The 22,270-nt window shown below is 40.9% G+C and overlaps 1 protein-coding gene across 4 annotated transcripts in view; it reads right to left on the bottom strand.

The window, feature by feature from the left end:
• CDK5RAP1 (CDK5 regulatory subunit associated protein 1) overlaps window positions 3,908-22,270 on the bottom strand; it is a 33,775-nt gene continuing 15,412 nt past the window's right edge. For 3 of the 4 annotated variants that reach the window (XM_001928856.4, XM_021077595.1, XM_005672843.3), the window contains exons 8-14: window positions 20,793-21,023; window positions 19,428-19,525; window positions 18,293-18,348; window positions 16,206-16,336; window positions 12,741-12,890; window positions 7,454-7,594; window positions 3,908-4,160 (exon numbers count right to left, since the gene is read on the bottom strand). In XM_001928856.4, coding sequence (XP_001928891.2) covers window positions 4,080-4,160; window positions 7,454-7,594; window positions 12,741-12,890; window positions 16,206-16,336; window positions 18,293-18,348; window positions 19,428-19,525; window positions 20,793-21,023 — 888 coding nt within the window. In that variant the 3' untranslated portion in view covers window positions 3,908-4,079. The remainder of the gene's footprint in view (window positions 4,161-7,453; window positions 7,595-12,740; window positions 12,891-16,205; window positions 16,337-18,292; window positions 18,349-19,427; window positions 19,526-20,792; window positions 21,024-22,270) is intronic. The other variant, XM_013985267.2, reaches the window with a different exon arrangement.

Raw genomic sequence — 22,270 nt, forward strand, 5'->3', positions numbered from 1 at the left:
CATTCTTAAGGAGGTAGGGCATCTCATTAAGTTTCAGCTGCACGTAGTGACTTTTCTCCAAAAAACACAACATGGAAAGGGGGGAAAAAGAGCAACTGCGCAATGAAGAAATGTGACAAACACGACCTCAAACCAGATGATTAAGGTTAACAAAAACAGCAATAAATCATATTAAAAATAGGTACCCTTATGATGGGATGAGAATGAGACTTTACCTCTGCGGCCTTCCTCCCCAAAACTCATAATCCAAGTCTAAACATGAGAAAAACATAACAAATTCTACCAGAAGGACACTCTATAAAATATCTGACCAGTTCTCGAAACTGTCAAGGTCATATGCACACTGAGGTATGTGGAATGATTGGCCAACGGGGACCTGCTATATAGCACAGAGCACTCTACCCAGTATTCTGTGATAATCTACTTAGGAAAAGAATCTGAGAGAGAACAGATATGTGTGTGTATATGACTGGGTCACTTTGCTGTACAGCATAAATTACCACAATCTTATAAATTAACCACTCTTCAATAAAACTTAAAAAAAAAAAAAAAAAACTGTCAAGGCCATCAAAAACAAGTCTGAGAAATTATCACAACCAAGAGAAGCCTGAGGATTTAGCCGACTAAATGTAATGTGGTTTCCCAGATGGGATTGTGGAACAATAAAAAGAGATTAGGGAAAAACTGAAGCTATCTGAATAAAGCATGGGCTTTAGTAAATCATGTGTTGCTACTCATTTATTAATTGTAACAAATGAACTATACTAAATTAAGATGTTGTTAAGAGGGAAAACTGGTTGTGAGGTATAGAGAAACTATTATTTTTGCACTAACTCTATGAAATTGTTTATTTAAAAATAAGATTTTTTTGGAGTTCCCATCATGGCGCAGTGGAAATGAATCCAACTAGGAACCATGAGGTTACGGGTTCAATCCCTGGCCTCACTCAGTGGGTTAAGGATCTGACGTTGCCGTGAGCTATGGTGTAGGTCGCAGACGTGGCTCGGATCTGGGGTTGCTGTGGTTGAGGCACAGGCCAGCAGCAACAGCTCCAATTCGACCCCTAGCCTGGGAACCTCCATATGCCGCAGGTACAGCCCTAAAAAGCAAAAAAATAGTAATAATAAAATAAAAATAAAAATAAGATGTTTTTAATAATCCAATGAATTTTATTATATTTATAAGTTTTACAACCATCATCACAACCTAATTTTGGAACATTTCCATCCCAAACCCCCAGTCCACCCTTCTCTCCCTACCATGTGTCCCCTTTGGTAACCATAAGTTTTTCAGTCTGTGAAGAAACAAAATATTAACAAAAAGGAAGAAATATAAAAGGGCATAACAGCCCACCTGAACAAGCTCCCAATGCCCAAACTGGGATTAATTTGAGCAAAAAAATAAATATCAGAGTATAAACCAAAATGCAAAGTAAACATCATGAGTCCATTCTGACATAATAAATGATGTAATAAATAAATGGGGGGGGAAGAGGCATTTTTCTTCCTATAGAATTGCAAATAATATGTGTAAATACCCCTCCTTTTGAAGGTAGAGCTTAATCTCCACCATCTGCTAGGATGAACTGGGCTTAGCGACTAGCTTCCAAAGAATAAAAGTACAGGAATGGAAAAACAACTTCACACTGAAGAACCAAACAGCACCTTAACCAGGTGGTGAAGATTAACTTCAACAATGGTGTTCATATCATGTACACCCTCATATGATTTGATGAGAAAGATACTAATCACAAGAAAACATCAGAAAAATCCAAATTGATGGACACCCTACAGAATTCCTAACCAGTATTCTTTAAAAGTGTCACAATCATGAAAAACAAAGGAAGACTGAGCAACATTAACAAATCACAAGAGACTAAGGAGACAAGACAGCTAATTGCATAAATGGTATCTTGGCTTGGATACTTGGAATAGAAAGGTACATTCATTAGTGGAAAAGCAGGTAAAATCTGAATTACGTTTGTATTTACTGAACAGTGATGTGCTAATGTTAATTTATTAGCTCCAACAAATGTACACCATAGCTACGTAGTGTTAACATCAGAGAAGGCTGTGTGATAGATTTAGGAGAATGCTCTATACTCACTCTGCACTTCTCTGGAGACCTAAAATATCCAAAAATTAGAAATTTAAATTTAAATTTTTTTGCTTTTTAGGGCTGCACCTGCAGCATATTGAAGTTCCCAGGCTAGGGGTCAAATCAGAGCTGCAGCTGCCAGCCTATATCACAGCCACAGCAACCTCACACAAGAAGAAAAATACAATTTGAATAGGCCTATCTATTAAAGAAATTGAGCCAGTAATAAAATAACTTCCCAAAACAGGAAGCACCAGGCCCAATGGCTTCACTGGTTAATTTTACCAAACATTTAAGGAAAGAATTATACCCAATCACTACAATCTCTTTCATAGATAGAAGCAGACATTAGCAAATCAAATTCAATGCTGCATAGAAAGAATTATATACCACAACCAAATGGGATTTATTCTAGGTATGAAAAGCTGGTTCAACTTTCAAAAATCAATTTATGTAAATGTTCACTTTAATAGGCTAAAGAGGAAAAACAATCACTTGATCAAACAGTAGATGCTGAAAATCTATTTGACAAAATCTAACATCCGCTTATGATAGAAACTCTCAGCAGAACTTCCTCAATGTGATTTTTTTTAATCTACAAAAAAAGACACTAGAATCTTTCTAAGATCAAAAGCAAAGCAAAGATATTCCCTCTCATCACTCCTTTTCCAAAGTCATACCAGAAGCTCTTGCTATGCAATAAGACAAGGAAAGTTTCTCTAAAAAGCAAGGAAAGAATTCCCGTCATGGTGCAGTGGTTAACAAATCCGACTAGGAACCATGAGGTTGCGGGTTCGATCCCTGCCCTTGCTCAGTGGGTTAAGGATCCGGTGTTGCCGTGAGCTGTGGTGTAGGTTGCAAACGCAGCTCGGATCCTGCATTGCTGTGGCTGTGGTGTAGGCTTGGCAGCTACAGCTCCGATTGGACCCCTAGCCTGGGAACCTCCATATGCCGAGGGAGCGGCAAAAAGACAAAAAAAATAAATAAAAATAAAAATAAAAAGCAAGGAAAAGAGAACACAGTCTTTAGGGCATTAGTCTGCTGTGGCCTCTGTTGCATGGCAAAGAAATAAAAGCTATTTTCTTCTTCACCCAAAACTCTGTCTCCATGCTTCTAATCAGCACTGGTAGATAGAAGCAGAATTTTGGCAAGAAATTTTGGGGGTCTGACTGGGATCGACTCAACCAAAGTCTGTCTGACTCCAAATAGTCGACACTACCATCTTCTGGATCCCCACAGAATGACAAAATGTGAATGACTGCTCAGAGCCTACTAGAAGGTAATGATGTTTTCTTAACTCCAAGTGCTGTCAGACCTTGGCAAAGAATGAACTGACAGGCTTAAAAAGAGGTCCACAATGGAAATTCTCAGGTAAAATATGAGAATAAACTGAGGAGATGGGAAGCTAACTTAATGTTATCAAACCTGTTGGGAAGATCTAGGGCAGTTTTTCCTAAGCAAATGGTTTTCTCTGCTTTCCCCTCCTCGGTCTCTGATTCCTAGGGTCCAAGGGAGAGAACCAGTTTTCCAGCGTCCACAGTAGAAACTGGGTTGGTTATGTTTTGTTTGGTTGGGGTTTTTTTGTTTGTTTTTTTCCCTTTTACAGCCACACCTGTGGATCCTTAACTCACTGAGCAAGGTCAGGGATTGAACCTGCATCCTCACAAAGACTACGTCGGGTTCCTAACTCAGTGAGCCATGATAGGAACTCCTAGAAATTGGACTGGGAAACAACCCAGAAACTAAAGGGAAAACATCAGAGGCACTAACCAGGGCAAAAATGAAATAAAAGTAAATTAAAAGGGACCACTTTAGTTAAGGTAAATTTAATGAATGTAAAAGCTGTTTACAAAGCAGCAAAGAAACGCATTTTCCATTCACAGAAAGTTGCTTCACCACTTGCAGCTTGTCTCCAAAGTTTCATTACCTTTCATTAGTGACCAGTCTCTTCCCGTTGGGAAAGTCTGAGGCAACTAGTCAGGTCAGCTATATGCTGCAGAGTCCTTCAGACTGGTCCTACGGAGAACATGTCCTTTAAGTGTCTGAGAGCTGGCAGAGGTGATCTGAAAGAAAACCAATCAGAAGAAGGCAAAGTAACCAGGACTGAACTATAGGGACTTAACGTGAATCATCTAGAGGAGAGGCCACCAAAAGGAATCTAATGGGGATGACATGCCAGCAGAGAGCTCATAGTTCCTGTGTGCCCCCAATCCTGGGAGGAAGAGATATCTGATGCAGTGCTGATGCATACAATTTAAGTCCAAAATAGGTTAGTCCCAAACAGCCACTTCTCCCTTTTCTCTTTGGAGATGGCTCTTCCTCAGAGTCAACCATAGGTTCAGGTGTGAGCTGCACATCACAGACCCTGCCCTTCTAAGCCCAAAGGTAAGCTCTGATTTAGGCTGTACCAGTCAAATTCCTCCTTAGGATATTTATGGCCCAAATTAGATGAGACAGGCTCTCTTTTTTCTTCAATTGAAAGCTTAAATCATGTGACTCCCAAAATTAAGAGCGGCCTCATTTCTGACCATGAGAATGAGTAAGTCCATTAGTAAACATCTATTTAGTGCTTACTGTGTTTTAGCACTTGTCCTAGGTGCTGCAGATATCAAGAAGAACAAAACAGATATTTTCTCTCAAAGGAGTTTTCAGGAAAGACAAACAATAAACAAAGATGATTTCAGGCACTGAAAAGTGCTATGAAGATAAAAAGGGCTAATGTAAACAGTGACTAGAACAAGGCAGAGGGAAGCTGCTTTTAGCACTAGTGGCCAGAGGAGACCTCTCAAGGAGGTGATACTTAAGAAAACCTGAAGGTTTAAAAGAAGGCAGCCAGGCAAAAATCAAGAGCCTCCTAAGCAACACAGCATGTGCAAAGACCCCGACACTAGAACTAGGTCTGAGGGGCAAAACAGAGGCCACCAAGACTAGAGGAAAGAGAATAAAAAGAGTAGAGGGGACAGGGATGGAAGGGTAGCTGAGACAGATCATAAAAGGCCTTGGACACCCTGCACTTTAAACTGGCTCCAATGAGAAACCATTGGAGGGCTTAAGCAGATGAGTGAGTGATCTGATTTAGAAAGATCACATTGACTGCCCCAAGAAGTGGGGCAGAAAGACTAGAGGAGGGTAAGAATGGAAACAGAAATATGAAGCCTCTGAAATTCTCTGGTACTGCTGGTGAGAGTGTAAAATGGTACAATCATTTTGGCTATTTCTATTATACACATCCTGTTACCTAGCAATTCCAAACCATATACCCAATAGAAATGAATATATACATGCACTAAAACACATACATAGGAACAGTCATGGCATTTCTATTCATAATAGTTCCAAACTGGAAACAACCAAAATGGTCAACAGTATAACTTAAATCACGGTATATTCATATAATATGGATAAATATCATCATGGATGAATTGCACAATAACCATGCATCAAAACTCTACACTCTATAATTCAATTTTATAACAATCAAAAACAAGCAAAACTGAACTATGGTCTTAGAAATTAGGATGTAGGGAAGAAGAATAACTGGTAGGAACATAAGGGGGGTTTCTGGGGTTCTGAAAAAAAAAATTTTTTTTTTTTTTGTCTTTTGTCTTTTAGGGCCACACCCGAGGCATATAGAGGTTTCCAGGCTAGGGGTCAATGCTGTTGCCACAGCCACAACAACGCCAGATCATTAATCCACTGAGCAAGGCCAGGGATTGAACCTGCAACCACATGGTTCCTAGTGGGATTCATTTTCCACTGCGCCACGATGGGAACTCCCTGAAAATACTTTGTTTCTTGATTCACATGGTAGTCACATGAGTAGGGTCACTTTGTAATGATTCACCAAGTAGTATACTTAAAATGTGAGCAATTTTCTACACTTATGACATGCTTCAAAACAGGAAACAGAAAACCAGGGAGAAGTCTGCTATAATCTCCTAACCAAGCAATAATGATGCTGGCTATGGCTTAGAAAAGGGAAAGAAATGGTCAGGTCCAGAGCTCCCTTGTGGCCCAGCAGTTAAAGGAACTGGCTTTGTCACTGCTGAGGCACAGGTCAGATCCCTGCCCTGGGAACTTCTGTATGCTATAGGTTGCCACCCAAAAGAAAAAAGAAAAAAAAAAAAAAAAAAGGTCAGGTCCAAGATACATTCCATATGTAGAACTGAAACAAATGGACTATTGATGGGGAATACGGAGAACTAAGTATCTAGGACAATTCCTATGTTTTTGGTTTGAGCAACTGAGTGGTGCCACTTGCTGAGATGGAGAAGGCTTGAAAAGCAGAAAATTGCAGCAAAGTGGGAAAAATTCATTCTATTTTGGCCACATTAAGTATAGGTTGCAAGAGAGAAAGGAAACAAATGCAATTCTCGAGAGGATAAGAAGGGATGGAAGCAAAATGCACAAGCAGCAGCGTGACAGATGACACAGATGAGCAGAGCGCATGGACAAGTGGAGATGTGAGTGAGCTGACAGAGATGATGAGACAATATTTCACCTGACTGTATCTCTTTTCCTGCCAGCACCTTGCTCTGAGGAAAAGTGGACATGGGGGGAAAAAAGGAAGATGGCAGTAGCAGACCTGTGGTACAGTAAGAAGAAAAAGAAGGAAGAGGAATTCCCGTTGAGGTGCAGTGGAAATGAATCTGACTAGTAGCCATGAGGATGCAGGTTCCATCCTTAGGGATCCCATTGCTCTGAGCTATGGTGTAGGTCACAGACACAGCTTGGATCTCAAGTTGCTTTGGCTGTGGTGTAGGCCAAAAGCTGTAGCTCCAATTTGACCTCTAGCCTGGGAACTTCCATATGCTACAGATGCAGCCCTAAAAAGCAAAAAGAAAAAAAAAGAAGAAGAAGAAGAAGGAAGAAACTCAGGAAGGAGGGGAAGAAAGGAGGAAAATCCCCAGTGAGATAAGAAAGAAAGAAAGAGAAAATCCCACAGCTATTCCACTAGATCTGCTGGTCCAGGGAAGGGATGCAGGCAGTGGAGCACAGGTAAGTTGGAGAAACCTCGACAGGCATGCTGATCTCTGACAGAGAGAACTATCAACTCACTTAAAATCACCAACACTTCCTGGCTACTCTGAAGCAGGAAACTACTGGCCACTATGTATTCCAACCTCACCAAATTCCCCAAAAGAACTCTTTGAGGACAAGACAGAAGAGAAGAAAACCAGAAGACATTAGTTAGAAGCAGTTTAAAATTTAATCCAAGTGCCCCTCCACTATTTAGGTTGAGAAGATATTTTTATTTCACTGAAGAATTTCTCTAGGAAAAAATTTCATTCCCCCAAATTATTCAATCCAACACCCATTTCACAGTGCAAGCCAGAAGCACAAAAGGACACCTTACCTTCACCAGCACATAGTCGCCAGGTTGAGCTCGGACCTTAAGCCCAGAGTTGGTGACATCCTCCAGCTCTACATCAGGAAAGATCACCTTAAGGTTTCCATCATTCCGGCCACACAGGTCAGTGGAAGAGCGTTTACTGAACTGCGAAAAAACAGAGGAGGGGTTATGAATTTGTCACAGTCATAAGTTCTTGGAGGGAAGAAATTAGGCCTCTCTGTCTCAGATCCCCAAGGGTCTGACCCATAGAGCATTTCTTAACCAAGGAATCACCTAAGAGTAAGTCATCAACAACGGCGGTAAATGGCTCACAAAAGAAACTCAATTAAATTTTGCTAACAATGTGTTATTACAATAAATGACTCTATCAATGACTATTTCACAGGAATGGACCTCCAACAGGCCTGATGCCAACGACTTTTGGATGATATACTTGGCAAAACAACTCTCACTTTACAGAGTCTCATAGTAATCACTAGCAAATGTTCTGGGTTGTTTGGCCTGGGTTACTTGTCCCACTGAATAGGCAGACTCAAAGTCAGAGTCCCCATCACAACATGCCTAAGATGAGGCTAGGAATATAATAAAAACTGTGTAATGGTGGAGTTCCCACTGTGGCACAGCAGGTTAAGAATCAGGTATTATTTCTGCAGCAGCTTAGGTAACTGCTGAGGGGCTGGTTCAATCCCCAGCCTGGCACAGTGGGTTAAGGATCTGGCATTGCCACAGCTGTGGCATAGTTTGCAGCTGCAGCTTAAATTCGATCCCTGGAATTTCCATATGTCACTGGTACGGCCAAAATAAATAAATAAGTTTTTTAAACAAAAAATAAAAAATATATTTAAAAAAAAGTAAAATAGGCAGTTAGGATTGACATATACATACTACCACATATAAAACAGGCAGCAAGGACCTACTATATAGCACAAGGTAATCTACTCAATACTGTATAATAATCTATATGGGAAAAGAATCTGAAAGGGAACAGACATATGTATAACTGATTTACTCTGCTGTACACCTGAAACTAACACAACTTTCTAAGTCAACTATACTCCAATAGAATTTATTTATTTATTTATAATGGCCCACACCTGCAGCACAGGGCAGTTCCCAGGCTAGGAGTCAAATCAGAGCTGCAAATGCAGGGCTACACCACACAACTTAGTACTAAGGCTAAACTATCCCTAGAATTAAAAAAACTTTTCTAACAACGCTTAAAAACAAGCCCTGAAAGGATCAAACTAAACTGCAAGCAAGTGCCTATCAGAACAAAGCCCAATGCAAAACCTAGACATTCAAAAACAAACATCACAATATCCAACATTCATTCAAAAGTCACTAGATACGCTCAGAAGCAGAAAAATGTGACTAAAAATCAAGAGAAAAGTTAGTCCAAAGAAACAGACCTAGAAATGACAGTAATGATAAAATTATCAAAAAGATATTAAACCAACTATTGTAATTAAACTCAAATACTAAGATTCAAAAGAAAACAAGAACACAGGAAAGAAGTAGAGGATATTTTTAGAAAACCTAATGTCACTTAGAGATAAAAAATATATCTGTAATTTTTGATTCAATAGCTAATAGCAAATGAGACACCACAAAAGAAAAGAATAATGAATCAGAAGACAGAAAAATAGAAACTATTCAAAATGAAGAAGATATAAAAGAAAAAAAAAATCAACAGCCTCAGTGACCTATGACACAACATCAAGTGGTTGAACATACAGATAATTAGAGAAAAAGAAAAGAAATAGTGGGGGTGGGTGGCAGGAAGCAGGAGAAGTACAGAAAAATACCTGAATAATAAATGAAAAACTTCCAAATGTGATGAAAATTATAAACCCACAAACTAGGTAGCCTCAACATATCCTTAAAAAACACAAAGAAAGCCAAGTCTTAGCCAAGTTAACACACATGAAATTTCTAAAAACAAGTGATAAAATGACAACTAATGCAACACATGACACTGAGCCAAATCCTGTTCCTATAAATGACAGTTCTGAGATAAGTGAAGAAACTTAAATGGAGTCTAAGGATTAGACACTAATAATATAACAAGGTTAATTTTCTGATTTTGATGGCTGTACTACAGTTATGTAAGAGAATATCCCTGTTTGCACAATATACACACTATAATATTTGGGAAATTGGAAGCATCAGGCGAGCAACTGCTCTCAAATCCTTCAAAGAAAAAGTTCTTTATACTGTACTGTAATTTTTCTATCCGTTTGCAACTGTTTTACAATAAATTTTTTAAAGGAGAGAGTGTTTAAGAGTTCCCTGGTAGCCTACCAGTTAAGGATCTGGCATTGTCACTGCTGTGGCTCGAGTTGCTGCTGTGGCATGGGTTCGATCCCTGGCCCAGGAACTTTTTTTGCACGCCATGAGCATGGCCAAAAAAAGTAAATAAATTGAAAAGTAATTTTAAAAAAAAGAGAGAGAGGGTGTTCAGGTTTCATGATGAACAAATCAACCACAAAGGAACATTTATAAGACAAAGAAATAGGAACACTGACTAGAGATATTTGATAATATTAAGAAACCATTGTCAATTATCTCAGATACGATAACAGCATTAGGTCTATTTTTTAAAAAAGAGTCCTTGTCTTTCAGAGATATATACTGAAACAGTTACTGACAAAATACTAAGTCTAGTACTTGGCTCAAAACGACTCGGGGGTGGGGCAGTAGAGATGAAACAAGATCAAGCATGATTAACACTGTATTGACAATTAAGACTGGTTGATGGGTATGTGGCTATTCATTATACCATTCTCTCTATATCTATATGTGTCTTTTGGATACTCCATAATCTGAGGGGGGAGGGAGGGGAGGCAGTGCTTACGGGCTGTAGAACAAGACAGACCTGGGTCAAATTCTGGCTCATCATCCTAAGCTGTGTGACCTTGGGGAAGTTTGTCTGTTTCTTTTCTTCATCTACAAAAGGAGACTAATAATAGCACTACCTTCAAGGACTATGGTGGGCTCAACGTGTTGAGGACTATAAAGTACACACATTCTGGCAGACAGTAAATGCTCGGTACACACGACTTGTCATCATCTTCTCTGCCACTCTGAATACAGCAACCCAGTGGGGGTTTTTTGCTTGTTTTTGTTTCTTTGTTTTTGTCATTTTTAGGGATGCACCCAAGGCATATGGAGATTCCCAGGCTAGGGGTCTAATCAGAGCTATAGCTGCAGGAACACAGCCACAGCAATGCGGGATCTGAGACGCATCTGCAACCTATATACCACAGCTCACGGCAGTGCAGGATCCTTAACCCGATGAGTGAGGCCCAGGATCAAACCAGCATCCTCATGGATAACTAGTTGGGTTCGTTAACCACTGAGCCACAACAGGAGCTCCAACAACTCAAGTGTTTTAAACTGGCCATGACTAGAGGAAAGCAAGTCTCCTCTAAGACAAAGTAGACTCTAACTGCTGGTCTTAAAAAAATCCATTTAACTTTCCTTAAAAAAGACACATGCACCCACATGTTCATTGCAGCTCTATTCACAATAGCCAAGACATGGAAACAACCCAAATATCCATCGAAAGACAACTGGATTAGGAAGATGTGATATATATATATACAATGGAATACTACTCAGCCATAAAAAAGAATGAAATAATATTTGCGGCAACATGGATGGAACTAGAGATTCTCATACTAAGTGAAGTAAGTCAGAAAGAGAAAGACAAATACCATATGATATCACTTATATCTGGAATCTAACATAAGGCACAAATGAACCTTTCCACAGAAAAGAAAATCAAGGACTTACAGAATAGACTTGTGGTTGCCAAGGGGGAGGGGAGGGAGTGGGCTGGTTGGGGAACTTGGGGTTAATAGTTACAAACTATTGCCTTTGGAATGGATTAGCAATGAGATCCTGCTGTGTAGCACTGGGAACTATGTCTAGTCACTTATGATGGAGCATGAGAATGTGCAAAAATAGAATGTGTACATGTATGTGTAACTGGGTCACCATGCTGTACAGTAGGAAAAAAACTGTATTGGGGAAATAACTATTTAAAAAAAATCCATTTATTCTCTAGCCCCAAGTGAGTATTGGCTTATGTTGGATATACATAAACAACAACAACAACAACAACCACAACCCTTGTCTTGGCTTGGCCCCCTACCAGGGGCTCTCTGGGGCTAAATGAAGTCATGGATAAAGATGAGTAACCTTTGAGTACTTATTCATTCAATCAAAAGACAGGAACTCTATTCTGTAATGGACTCTGTAGGAGAAAAGCTGGGGATACACTAAGATTTAATTCTTACTAGATAAAATGGGGACTGCTAATAGACAAGTTCATGTACAGATCTCCAGAATCACAGCTGACAACTTAAATAACAAAGCAGTTAGCACAGCACACATCTCTGGGGTATTTCACCAGCTCAGCATCACCAACCATCAGCAACTGCTGGACCAAACCACTGGAAGATTCCTAACCCACACTGAGCTGACTGGGCTCCCTCTCCTGGAAAATTGAACTGGTAATGACAGAGACAACTTTGGTCTGTGGATAGCTGGAACTACACCATGAAACACAAGAACTGTATGGCTGCTGTACTCTGCTACACAGATGAAGAATCTGGAAAAGCTGGTCTGAGGGGGAGAGAAGAAAGTGAGCCTCAAGGGCTTCCTGGGTACACAGTCCCTTCCACACACCTTTCAGATTCCTGCCCTTGGGCTCCATTAGACACTCCTAAAGTCTTATACAAAACATAATTATTTTTGGTTTAGGCTGAATGGCTTCAACAAATTTCCCACTGTCAGAGTTCTCTTGTGGCTCAGGAGGTTAAGGATCCAGCATTGTCACTTTAGCGGCTTGGGCAGCTACAGCAGCTTGGGTTCAATCCTGGGCCTGGGAACTTTTACATGCCGCAAACAAACAAACAAAAAAAGGAAACAATAAAAGAAAGAACCCTAGAATAACAGGAAGAAAGAACAGATGACATGATAACTGGCAAGGAAAATCCCAAGAAATCAGAAACTCCTACAACTACTGAGTTCAGCAAGATCACAGGACATAATAGTACGAAATTCAATTGTTTCTATACACTAATAGGGAACACAGAGACACTCAAAATTGAAAATATAATAGCAATTACAACAGCTTAAAAATATTTAGGTGTAAATATAAGAAAACATGTACAGGATTGGTGTCATGAAAACTTCAAAAACTGCTAAAGGAAATCAAAGATCTAAACAAAGGAGACATACTGTCCTCCAAACAAACAAACAGAATATATATCTATGGCCTCACCCCCTCCACCAGCACCAGCTGGATACAGCCCACAAAGGTCTTGTTGGCTTTTGTTGCTTCTTCTCGGAAGACAGTAATAAGTTCCTCCAAACGCCTTAATTTTACCTCTTCTGGGATATCATCCTTTAGTCTGTGATATGCACGTGTCTTCTGTTTTAAGAAAAGAGAGAGATGGAGGTCACCACGGACTTGTAGAATCCATTCTTGAGGCACCAAAGTGAACCTGCTCAACCAACTGGCAATTTGCATAGCACAGGGTTCTCTGGTCCTTGGGCCTTCTAAGAAAAAAAGGTCACTATGCAGGAGGGTTATGTTTTTGAAAGGGTTAAATTCTTAATTTAGCACATGAATTCCTTCTGTATAGCATTGAGAACTATATCTAGTAACTTACGATGGAGCATGATAATATGAGAAAAAGAATGTATATATGCATGTGTGACTGGGTCACTTCGCTGTACAGTAGAAAACTGACACAACACTGTAAACAAGCTATAATGGAAAAAATAAAAATCATTTAAAAAAATTAAATGACAAAAAACAAAATAAATTTAGCACATGAAAATCATAGACTCAAAATTGGTCTTGATATTTTTATAGGACACATATAATAATTCATGTAACAGGTTATTCAGCAGCAGTGTTTATAAAGACATAAGATGCAAAGTAGAGTAAATGTTCTTCAATAGATAACCAATGAACGAAACAAACTATAGTTTATCTAAACCATAGAATATTACACAGCTGTGAAAGAATGAGATAGCTCTGTATATACTGACATAACTGCTCTCCAAAGTATACTCTTATCAGAAATAAGCAAGGTATTTATACCATGTATAATAATGTCGGTGTGAAAAGAATGAATATAAATACATGAAATATCTCTGGAAGTTTAGAGAAGTTGCTGAGGAATTAAGGAAGTTTACAGAAGAAGTTGCTAAGGAAGTTGGAAAACTAGGCAACCTAGGAAGAAAAAAGAACGACTCCTTGGCATTGCATACTCTTGTGACCCTTTGAATTTTACACCATGAACGTGTATTACCTACTCAAAAGAAAAAAGGAAATTTATCCTTGAAAAGTTTTTTTTTTTTTTTTTTTTTTTTTTTGTCTTTTTTAGGGTCACTCCCGTGGCATTTGGAGGTTCCCAGGCTAGGGGTCCAATCGGAACTGTAGCCACTGGCCTACACCAGAGCCACAACAACTCAGGATCCGAGCCTCGTCTGCAACCTACACCACAGCTCACGGCAGTGCTGGATCCTTAACCCACTGAGCGAAGCCAGGGATTGAACCCACAACCTCATGGTTCCTAGCTGGATTCGTTAACCACTGTGCCATGACGGGAACGCCAATCCTTGAAAAGCTTTTAAATCACCTAAAACTATGGTGTACATACATTTTTATACACACACACATTTCTATGTATATATATCTTTATGTACACAAGCTCATAATACAGTTGGAGAATCAGTGAGCTAGACGAAAGTGGAAAGTCTATACACCAAAGTCAGGATGTTCAAACCAATGTGCCTTTAAGAGAACTACCAAATCCAGAGGGAAATGAAGAATGGATAGAGAGGAGTTCCCGTCGTGGCGCAGTGGTTAATGAATCCGACTAGGAACCATGAGGTCGCGGGTTCGGTCCCTGCCCTTGCTCAGTGGGTTAACGATCCGGCGTTGCCATGAGCTGTGGTGTAGGTTGCAGACGCGGCTCGGATCCCGCGTTGCTGTGGCTCTGGCGTAGGCCGGTGGCTACAGCTCCGATTCAACCCCTAGCCTGGGAACCTCCATATGCCGAGGAAGTGGCCCAAGAGATAGCAACAACAACAACAACAACAACAACAACAAAAAGACAAAAGACAAAAAAAAAAAAAAAGAATGGATAGAGAATTCTAAAACAGAATTCTCTTAAGAGGGTTTACTCTATTCTCAACAAAAAGAACTTATCTCTATTGTACACTTAACTATTATAAAACTTTATAATAATTATCTTATTTAATCCACAAAATAATCTGATGAGTTTGTAATAATGTTGTCCCCTTTTACAGACGGAAAAAGCAAAAATCTTTCCCAAATCACATAGTTTTTAAATGAGAGGCACAATTTGAGTGCTTGTTCTCATCCACTATACTACTTGATTAAACCTCTCTGACCTTAACCCTAATCTAGGAATTCAATGTCAAAGTAAACACTCATATCCAATGTCCATAGGATATACTTCCACCACAAACTGAAAACTCCCAATTCCATCATTAAAAGATTATTTCTTGCGTATCTGTGATGGCCACAGAAAAGAAGCAAATCAGAACCCAACAGCTCCTGAAAAAATTTAGCCCTGAAAAAAATTCTGTAAGAGACATGAACATGCAATTGACTCAGTTACACTGCCCACAGGACACTAGATAGTGGGCTTTAAAAGACATGAATTTGCTTGGGCTTGCTGAGAGCAGCTGAGTGACAGCCATGGTTCAATCACTCATGAGACAGCTTTCCTGAGCCCCTTAGCCACAGAGACCCCTCAGCCTCCAACCCAAACATAAGGCAAGCTGCCCCTGAGGTGACTGGGGATGAGAAGTGATCCAGGCAAATTCATTCCTTCCAACAAGAAAATGGCAGACAACCAGGACTATCCCCTCACTGCAGGAAATACACATCACTCTCTCCTTCTTTCCTCATCTTCTTCTGCTTTGTCTTCCTGGGAATCAGTGTTATAGGAGAAACTCTAAAGTGGGCCTCAGTGGATTTGCTTGGCTTAAAAAAATGGAAAATTGAAAACAGCTAGGGGGAGTTCCCATCATGGCTCAGTGGAAATGAATCTGACTAGGATCCATGAGGACGCAGGTACGATTGCTGACCTCGCTCAGTGGGTTAAGAATTCAGTGTTGCCATGAGTTGTGGTGTAGGTCAAAAACGTGGCTTAGATCTGATGTTGCTATGGCTGTGGCGTAGGCCAGCAGCTACAGCTCCAATTAGACCCCTAGCCTGGGAACCTCCATATGCTGCAGGTATAGCCCTAAAAAGACAAAAAAGACAAAAAGACAAAAACAAACAAAAATAGCCAGGGATGGCTGGGAGGGTGACAAGTAGTCTCTGTAAAACAAATCACATCTGTAGGCCAAAAAAGAAGTTCTGCATGTTAATAAATGATTTTAAGTTTCTTATAAAGAGAATCATCTCTCTCCCTCCACATTCAAATTCTAAGCGACCAAAACATAATTTTAAATATTCTAATGGAGAGTAATATTGGCACAAGTAATTGGTTTTCATCTCAAATTGCTGAATTATTTAAAAGGGTAGACATTTTTTTTTTTAGAAAAAATAAAAGAATGAATGGTAAGATCCTATGGTTTCTCAAAGACTACCTTGCTGCTGCATTCTTTTCTTCCCAGAGGTCCACAATCAACCAAAAACTAGTCAGGGATGATGTCAGTCTCAGCACAGAAATAGCTCCTCCCCCAGCCCAGGGCTCACCTGCCTCATGCTATAGGCAAAGAGGAAGCCCATGTTGTACTGAACTTCCTGAAGCAAAGACACTGTCTGGAGGTGATCTTCTTCCGTCTCACCACAAAAGCCAGCAATGAAATCACTGCTGAGGCTCACACCTGCAACACAACAACAAAAGACAGCTTATGGCTGCCGCTCACCTTCAAGAAAGGCCTTTGGCACTTGTGGAGCAGAGGGAGGGATAAGAACTATAAGGCCTTCCCTGGAGCTATTCAACCCATGTGCAAGTGGAAGAGAATAGTCATTATAGAGCAATGGGGAAAGGCCTGCTCATCTAGAAGCTTCCCATGTTGGAACCTGGCTTCTCCATTTACATTCCCCTCAGCACCAGAAAAGGTAATTTTCACTCCAAATGTTGGATTCACAGACACAGTAGGAGTCCATATTTTCAAATTTGTCCTTCTTTTACTGGTGAAGACCTTACAGTACCTCACACAAATATATACTTTTGAAGTTAAACACAATGTTTTAACACACTTTAATTATCCCAATAACCCAACGAGGTGAGTACTATTAACTCCATGTTATAGATGAGAAAAGTGCAGCCCAGAGAACCTCCCCATCCAAGTTATAATAATTATAAATTTGTAACAAAAAAAGTAGACATTGTTAACAAATCTGAACTAAAAGACTAGAGTAATTTTATTAGGAGGAAGGGAAAAGAGAAAAGGGAGTAAGAGTTATGGCAATAGGAAAGGAATTACCTCTAAGTACACCTTTTTTTTTTTTTTTTTTGCATTTTAAGGCCGCACCCGCAGCAGCATATCAAAGTTTCCAGGTTAGGGGTCCAATCTGAGCTGCAGCTGCCAGCCTATCCCACAACCACAGCAACAACAGATCCTTAGCCCACTGAGCAAAGCCAGGGATCGAACCCACACCCACTGAGCCACAATGGAAACTCCCAAGCACACATTTTTAAAGATATCAATTGTTCTCAAATCAGAACTAATTTAGACCATAACTCTGCCAACTAACAAGAAGGAACAAGGTCTCTCCCATATGTTCAGAAACACAGACTATAGAAAAGGAAACTCTTTAGCCTTGAGGCCACAAGCTAATCCTCTTATTTCTAACAAGACCAAGACATTAAAAGCCAGGGGAGTTCGCGTCATGGCACAGAGGAAATGAATCCAACCAGGAACCATGGGGCTGCAGGTTTGATCCCTGGCCTTGCTCAGCAAGTTAAGGATCCAGCGTTGCAGTGAGTTGTGGTGTAGGTCACAGACACAGCTTGGATCCAGCATTGCTGTGGCTCTGGCGTAGGCCGACAACTGTACTCCGATTAGACCCCTAGCCTGGGAATCTCCATATGCTGTGGGTGCGGCCCTGAAAAGACAAAAGACAAAAAATAATAATAATTTTTAAAAAAATAAAAAATCAGAAAGGGAGTTTCCATTGTGGCACAGTGGAAATGAATCCAACTAGGAAACATGGGGTTACAGGGCCAATCCCTGGCCTCGCTCAGTGGGTTAAGGATCCAGCGTTGCCGTGAGCTGTGGTGTAGGTCGCAGATATGGCTTGGATCTGGCATTGCTGTGGCTCTGGCATAAGCTGGCAGCAACAGCTCTGATTCAACTCCTAGCCTGGGAACCTCCATATGCCATGGGGGGGCCCTAAAAAGATAAAGGACAAAAAAAAAAAAAAACCAGAAAGAACTGGAAAAAGAAATGAAAATAGGCAAAAGTGTGAAAGGTGAACAATTTATTGCCACAGGTATTGCCTGCATCTGACCCATGGTCACAGAATGACAAGCTCAGCAAAATATGTTTCTTAAACATACCTGGGGGAGTTCCCGTCATGGCTCAGTGGTTAACGAATCCAACTAGGAACCATGAGGTTGCAGGTTTGATCCTTGGCCTCGCTCCGTGGGTTAAGGATCCAGCACTGCCGTGAGCTGTGGTGTAGGTAGCAGACGCGGCCGGATCCCACGTTGCTGTGACTGTGGCGTAAGCTGGCTGCTACAGCTCTGATTAGACCTCTAGCCTGGGAACGTCCATATGCCGCGGGTGCAGCCCTAGAAAAGACCAAAAAATAAATAATTTAATTAAACGTACCTGGGATAGACTCTCTGATATGATGAACTAATTCCACATAAGCTTCTCTTGAATATCTGCAATAAAGAACAAAAAGAAAGAGCTTAGATGAACCAATCTTCTTTAAATGAATGCTGTAAGAAGATAACACCATGAATTACCACATGTAACCACTTCTCATTCACACAGGACAATACAAAGTAGGTTAAAGTACCCAGAAGTACCCGCCCTCCTTCCTGCTTTTCGTGGCCATGCCTGCAGCATGTGGAAGTCCCAGGATCAAATCTGTGCCACCTTGGTGACAACACCGGATCCTGCACAAGGGAACTCCCAAAAGAGCCCTTTTGATCCAAATATTGTATTGAAACCTAATCAAGAGCCTATAAATCTATAAATTTTTAATTCAAGAACATTTCTTTTCTTTTTTATGGCCACACCCAGGGCACATGGAAGGTTCCCAGGCTAGGGGCTGAATCAGAGCTGCAGCTGCCAGCCTACACCGCAACCATAGCAACACTGGTTCCAAGCCACATCTGTGACCTATGCTGCAGCTTGTGGCAACGCTGGATCCTTAACCCACTAAGTGAGGCCAGGGATCAAACCCACATCCTCACAAACACTAGTTGGGTTCCTAAGCTGCTGAGCTACAATGGGAACTCTATAAATTACTTTAAATAGGCTTTTTTTATTTAACTAAGAAATGAAAACAGAGTAAACATTTAAGAAGATCTCTAAAACTCTTTGTCAATCTGGAATATAAGGCAAGTCACTAGTTCCATAGAGCTTGCTATCTGTCACATTGTCCTTTCAGTCTTATCTCTGCTATATTATTATTTCCAAAGTAAATGAACACATAGAGCTACATTTAAATTCCAAGACCTAAAAAACATTAATGTTAAAAGCTAAAGGATTAAAATCTCAATGTGCCACACAGCAGGTGCTTAAAAAAAAAAAATGCTAAACAAATGAAATGAGTGATCCAGTCCTTAGTCTATACTAATCAAATGAACGTCACAACATTCATGGGTTTACTTATGTAATAAATATTGGTTGAGCAGCTACTATGTGCCACACACCACAGTAGGTTCTTAGACACTGCTTGGTCCTTAAGAAAACATGGAAAGGTGCAGAATGCCCCTCCCCAAGCAAGTCTGACCCCCTCCGCATGGCTTCCAATACACGGCTGCTTCCACTCTGGGCTGGTAGGTGGATCTGTTTACAGATGTTGTCTCTGTCATGAATCAGCTGCAGAACCTAATCAAATAGAACACATTAAAGGTCATCAAAGTTTCACCAAAGAATCTTGCAGAAAGGAATACCACCCTCACTGTTTCTCCACCAAGGGTAATTTTTGAGAATTAAGAGTTCGTTGTGATTAAAACAAACACAAGCCATATCCTTTACTTTTGTTCAAGCCATAGTCTGTCTGTCCCAGACATTTCACCTGATGGTATCTCTGCTTTCAGAGCGTGAAGAAAGGAGTTTCTTGGTGGCCTAGCAGTTAGGGATTGTCACTGCTATGGTTCATGTTCAGTCCCTAGCCTGGGAACTTCCACAGGCCATGAGTGCAGCCAAAAAAAAAAGAAAGCATTTAGAGTTCTCTTGTAGCACAGGTTAAGAATTCAGCCTTGTAACTGTGGCATGGGTTCAATCCCTGGCCCAGAAACTTCTGTATGTCATGGGTGTGGCCAAAGAACAAGCAAACAAAAAAGAGTGAAGAAAGCAAGCAGCGGTCAGAAGCCACTGGGCTATTGAGTGCTGGCACAGACCAGAGAGAAAAAAAACGGCATCTGTTTCATCTAGCTTACCAACTAATTAGCCATTTTAAAAGAAACCATCAAGAAACTGAAACGAAGTATTTGAAAAAATACACTAAAAAATGATTTGAATTGAGAATACATATAGAAATTTCACAACTCAATAAGAAGACAAAAAATCAAGGGGGAGAAAAAGGGGTGGGGCCAAAAGACATTTCACCAAAACAAAAAATCCTCCAAAAGAAGGCTTCAAATATGAACTACATACTCCATGCCAGGTACTTTGCTGAGTACCTTCCAGACACTGTATCTATTTCCCAACTACCTAAAGTAGGAAGTGATTATTAATCATTTTACAAATGAAGATAACAAGCTGAAACGGTCACCCATACTGCTAAAGCAATGGAAGAACCAGGATTGAACTCAGGTCTGTGTGAGGCCAAAGTCTGGACTGTTTCCCACTGCATCACATTGCCTCCCTATCCATCCTTCCCATACCACCTGGTAATTAGATCTCTCTCCGCACAGCTCTCAGGGTCTGCTGGTCTTAGGCTTCCATTAGTAACAGTCCTATATCTTTCCCCACTTTGGTGGACTTTAAATCTATCCAAAAGGGCTGGTGGATTCAGAGGGCAACAGAGCAATACACCACAGAATCCCCAGACACTGTGAGGACAGATACGTCTCCCTCATCCTAGGGCCCAGACTCTGGCATGCTTAAGCATACTGATGTCCATTTGGCACAGTAAACTGCCAATCCTCACCTCATCAGGAAAGTCCTTGGGGTGAGGAGAGGTGAAACGGATCCTCATTTCAGGATCTATTCGGGAGACCTGGTCCAGAAGGTGAGCAAAACGAAGACCCCCTTGCTTGGTTTTATAGTTGGAGGAAAAGCCACGGCTGAGGTTGGTGGACACTGCATTGTTGAACTGGACCTCTGAAGTGTCCCGAAAACTATTAACATTCTGACCAAGGAGCGTCACTTCTTTTAGTCCCTGAAAAGGAGAAAATAAATATATTGGGAGCAATTTAAAAACATGTTTGCAGGGGAATTCCCATTGTGGCGCGGCGGAAACGAATCCAACTAATAACCGTGAGGCTGCAGGTTTGATCCCTGGCCTTGCTCAGTGGGTTGGGGATCCGGCGTTGCCGAGAGCTGTGGTGTAGGTCGCAGACATGGCTCAGATTCAGAGTCGCTGTGGCTCTGGTGTAGGCTGGTGGCTACAGCTCTGATTTGACCCCTAGCCTGGGAACCTCTACATGCTGTGGTGTGGCCCTAAAAAGCAAAAAAGAAAAAAGAAAAAAGACTCACTCCATAAGCAAAGTAAGCACCTAATAGACACTTTAAAACACAATGCAGAATCTTAATTTTTCATAAGTCAATGGCTTTGAATTCACTAAGATTCACTTTAATGTTAAGTTCCTTCTCTAACATGCAAATAACTGAGAAAGGTTATTTGCATATAACTGAGAAAGGTTAGGGAGCTTTGTCGTCACCTCAATCTATTTACCAGAATGCCTCTACCCTGAAGGAGTGAGTTTTGCACTGCGGGGGAGCTGGAAGGGAAGAGGAAGGAGACAACAGCAGACCAGAAAATGTCTGGAGTTGTGAGGTATGGAGAATACTTCACAGTGCCTGTGAGCAGCCAGAGACCAACTCAGGGAACTGAGAATCTGGGGGTGAGGGAAGAGAACCAAGTGTGCTAGAGTGTACAAGCAAAGGCAAGCTGCTGATTTAGGACTGGAGCAGGGGCTAACCTCCCACAGTTCCTGAGCCTAGCAAGTCAGGAGACTCCAGTGGAAGAAAAGCTCCATAGTCCTACTGCTTATCCTCTCCTGCAGCACTGAACAGATTAGCAACTCGGGTTAGGGAGAGACCCTCTCGAGGGCTGAGGAGCCAACCCCCAACAGGAGGAAGAGAGCAAATAACTCCCCTCTAGCCTCTGATCCAATTCACTATCTGCACCTATCCTCTGTCCTTCAACTAGTGAGCTAGCTCAGCAATAAAATGAACCGGAGATGCAGGAATACCCTAGAACACACAGACTAATAAATCATTCTTCAAAACTTACTTTGTGCCAGTAAAGATCATCCTCCTAGTAACAGTCCTTCAAAAAACTCAGCAAGGAAAGTATTTACCCTCTTGTCATAGATGGGGAAACTGTGTTTTGAGGAAGATAGTTAAATGACCTGCGCCAGGGCACCCAGCCAGAGAATGGTGGAGCCAGAATTCACAATCATC

Source organism: Sus scrofa, chromosome 17 (genome assembly GCF_000003025.6).
Source record: "Sus scrofa isolate TJ Tabasco breed Duroc chromosome 17, Sscrofa11.1, whole genome shotgun sequence".
Classification (NCBI taxonomy): Eukaryota; Metazoa; Chordata; class Mammalia; order Artiodactyla; family Suidae; genus Sus; species Sus scrofa.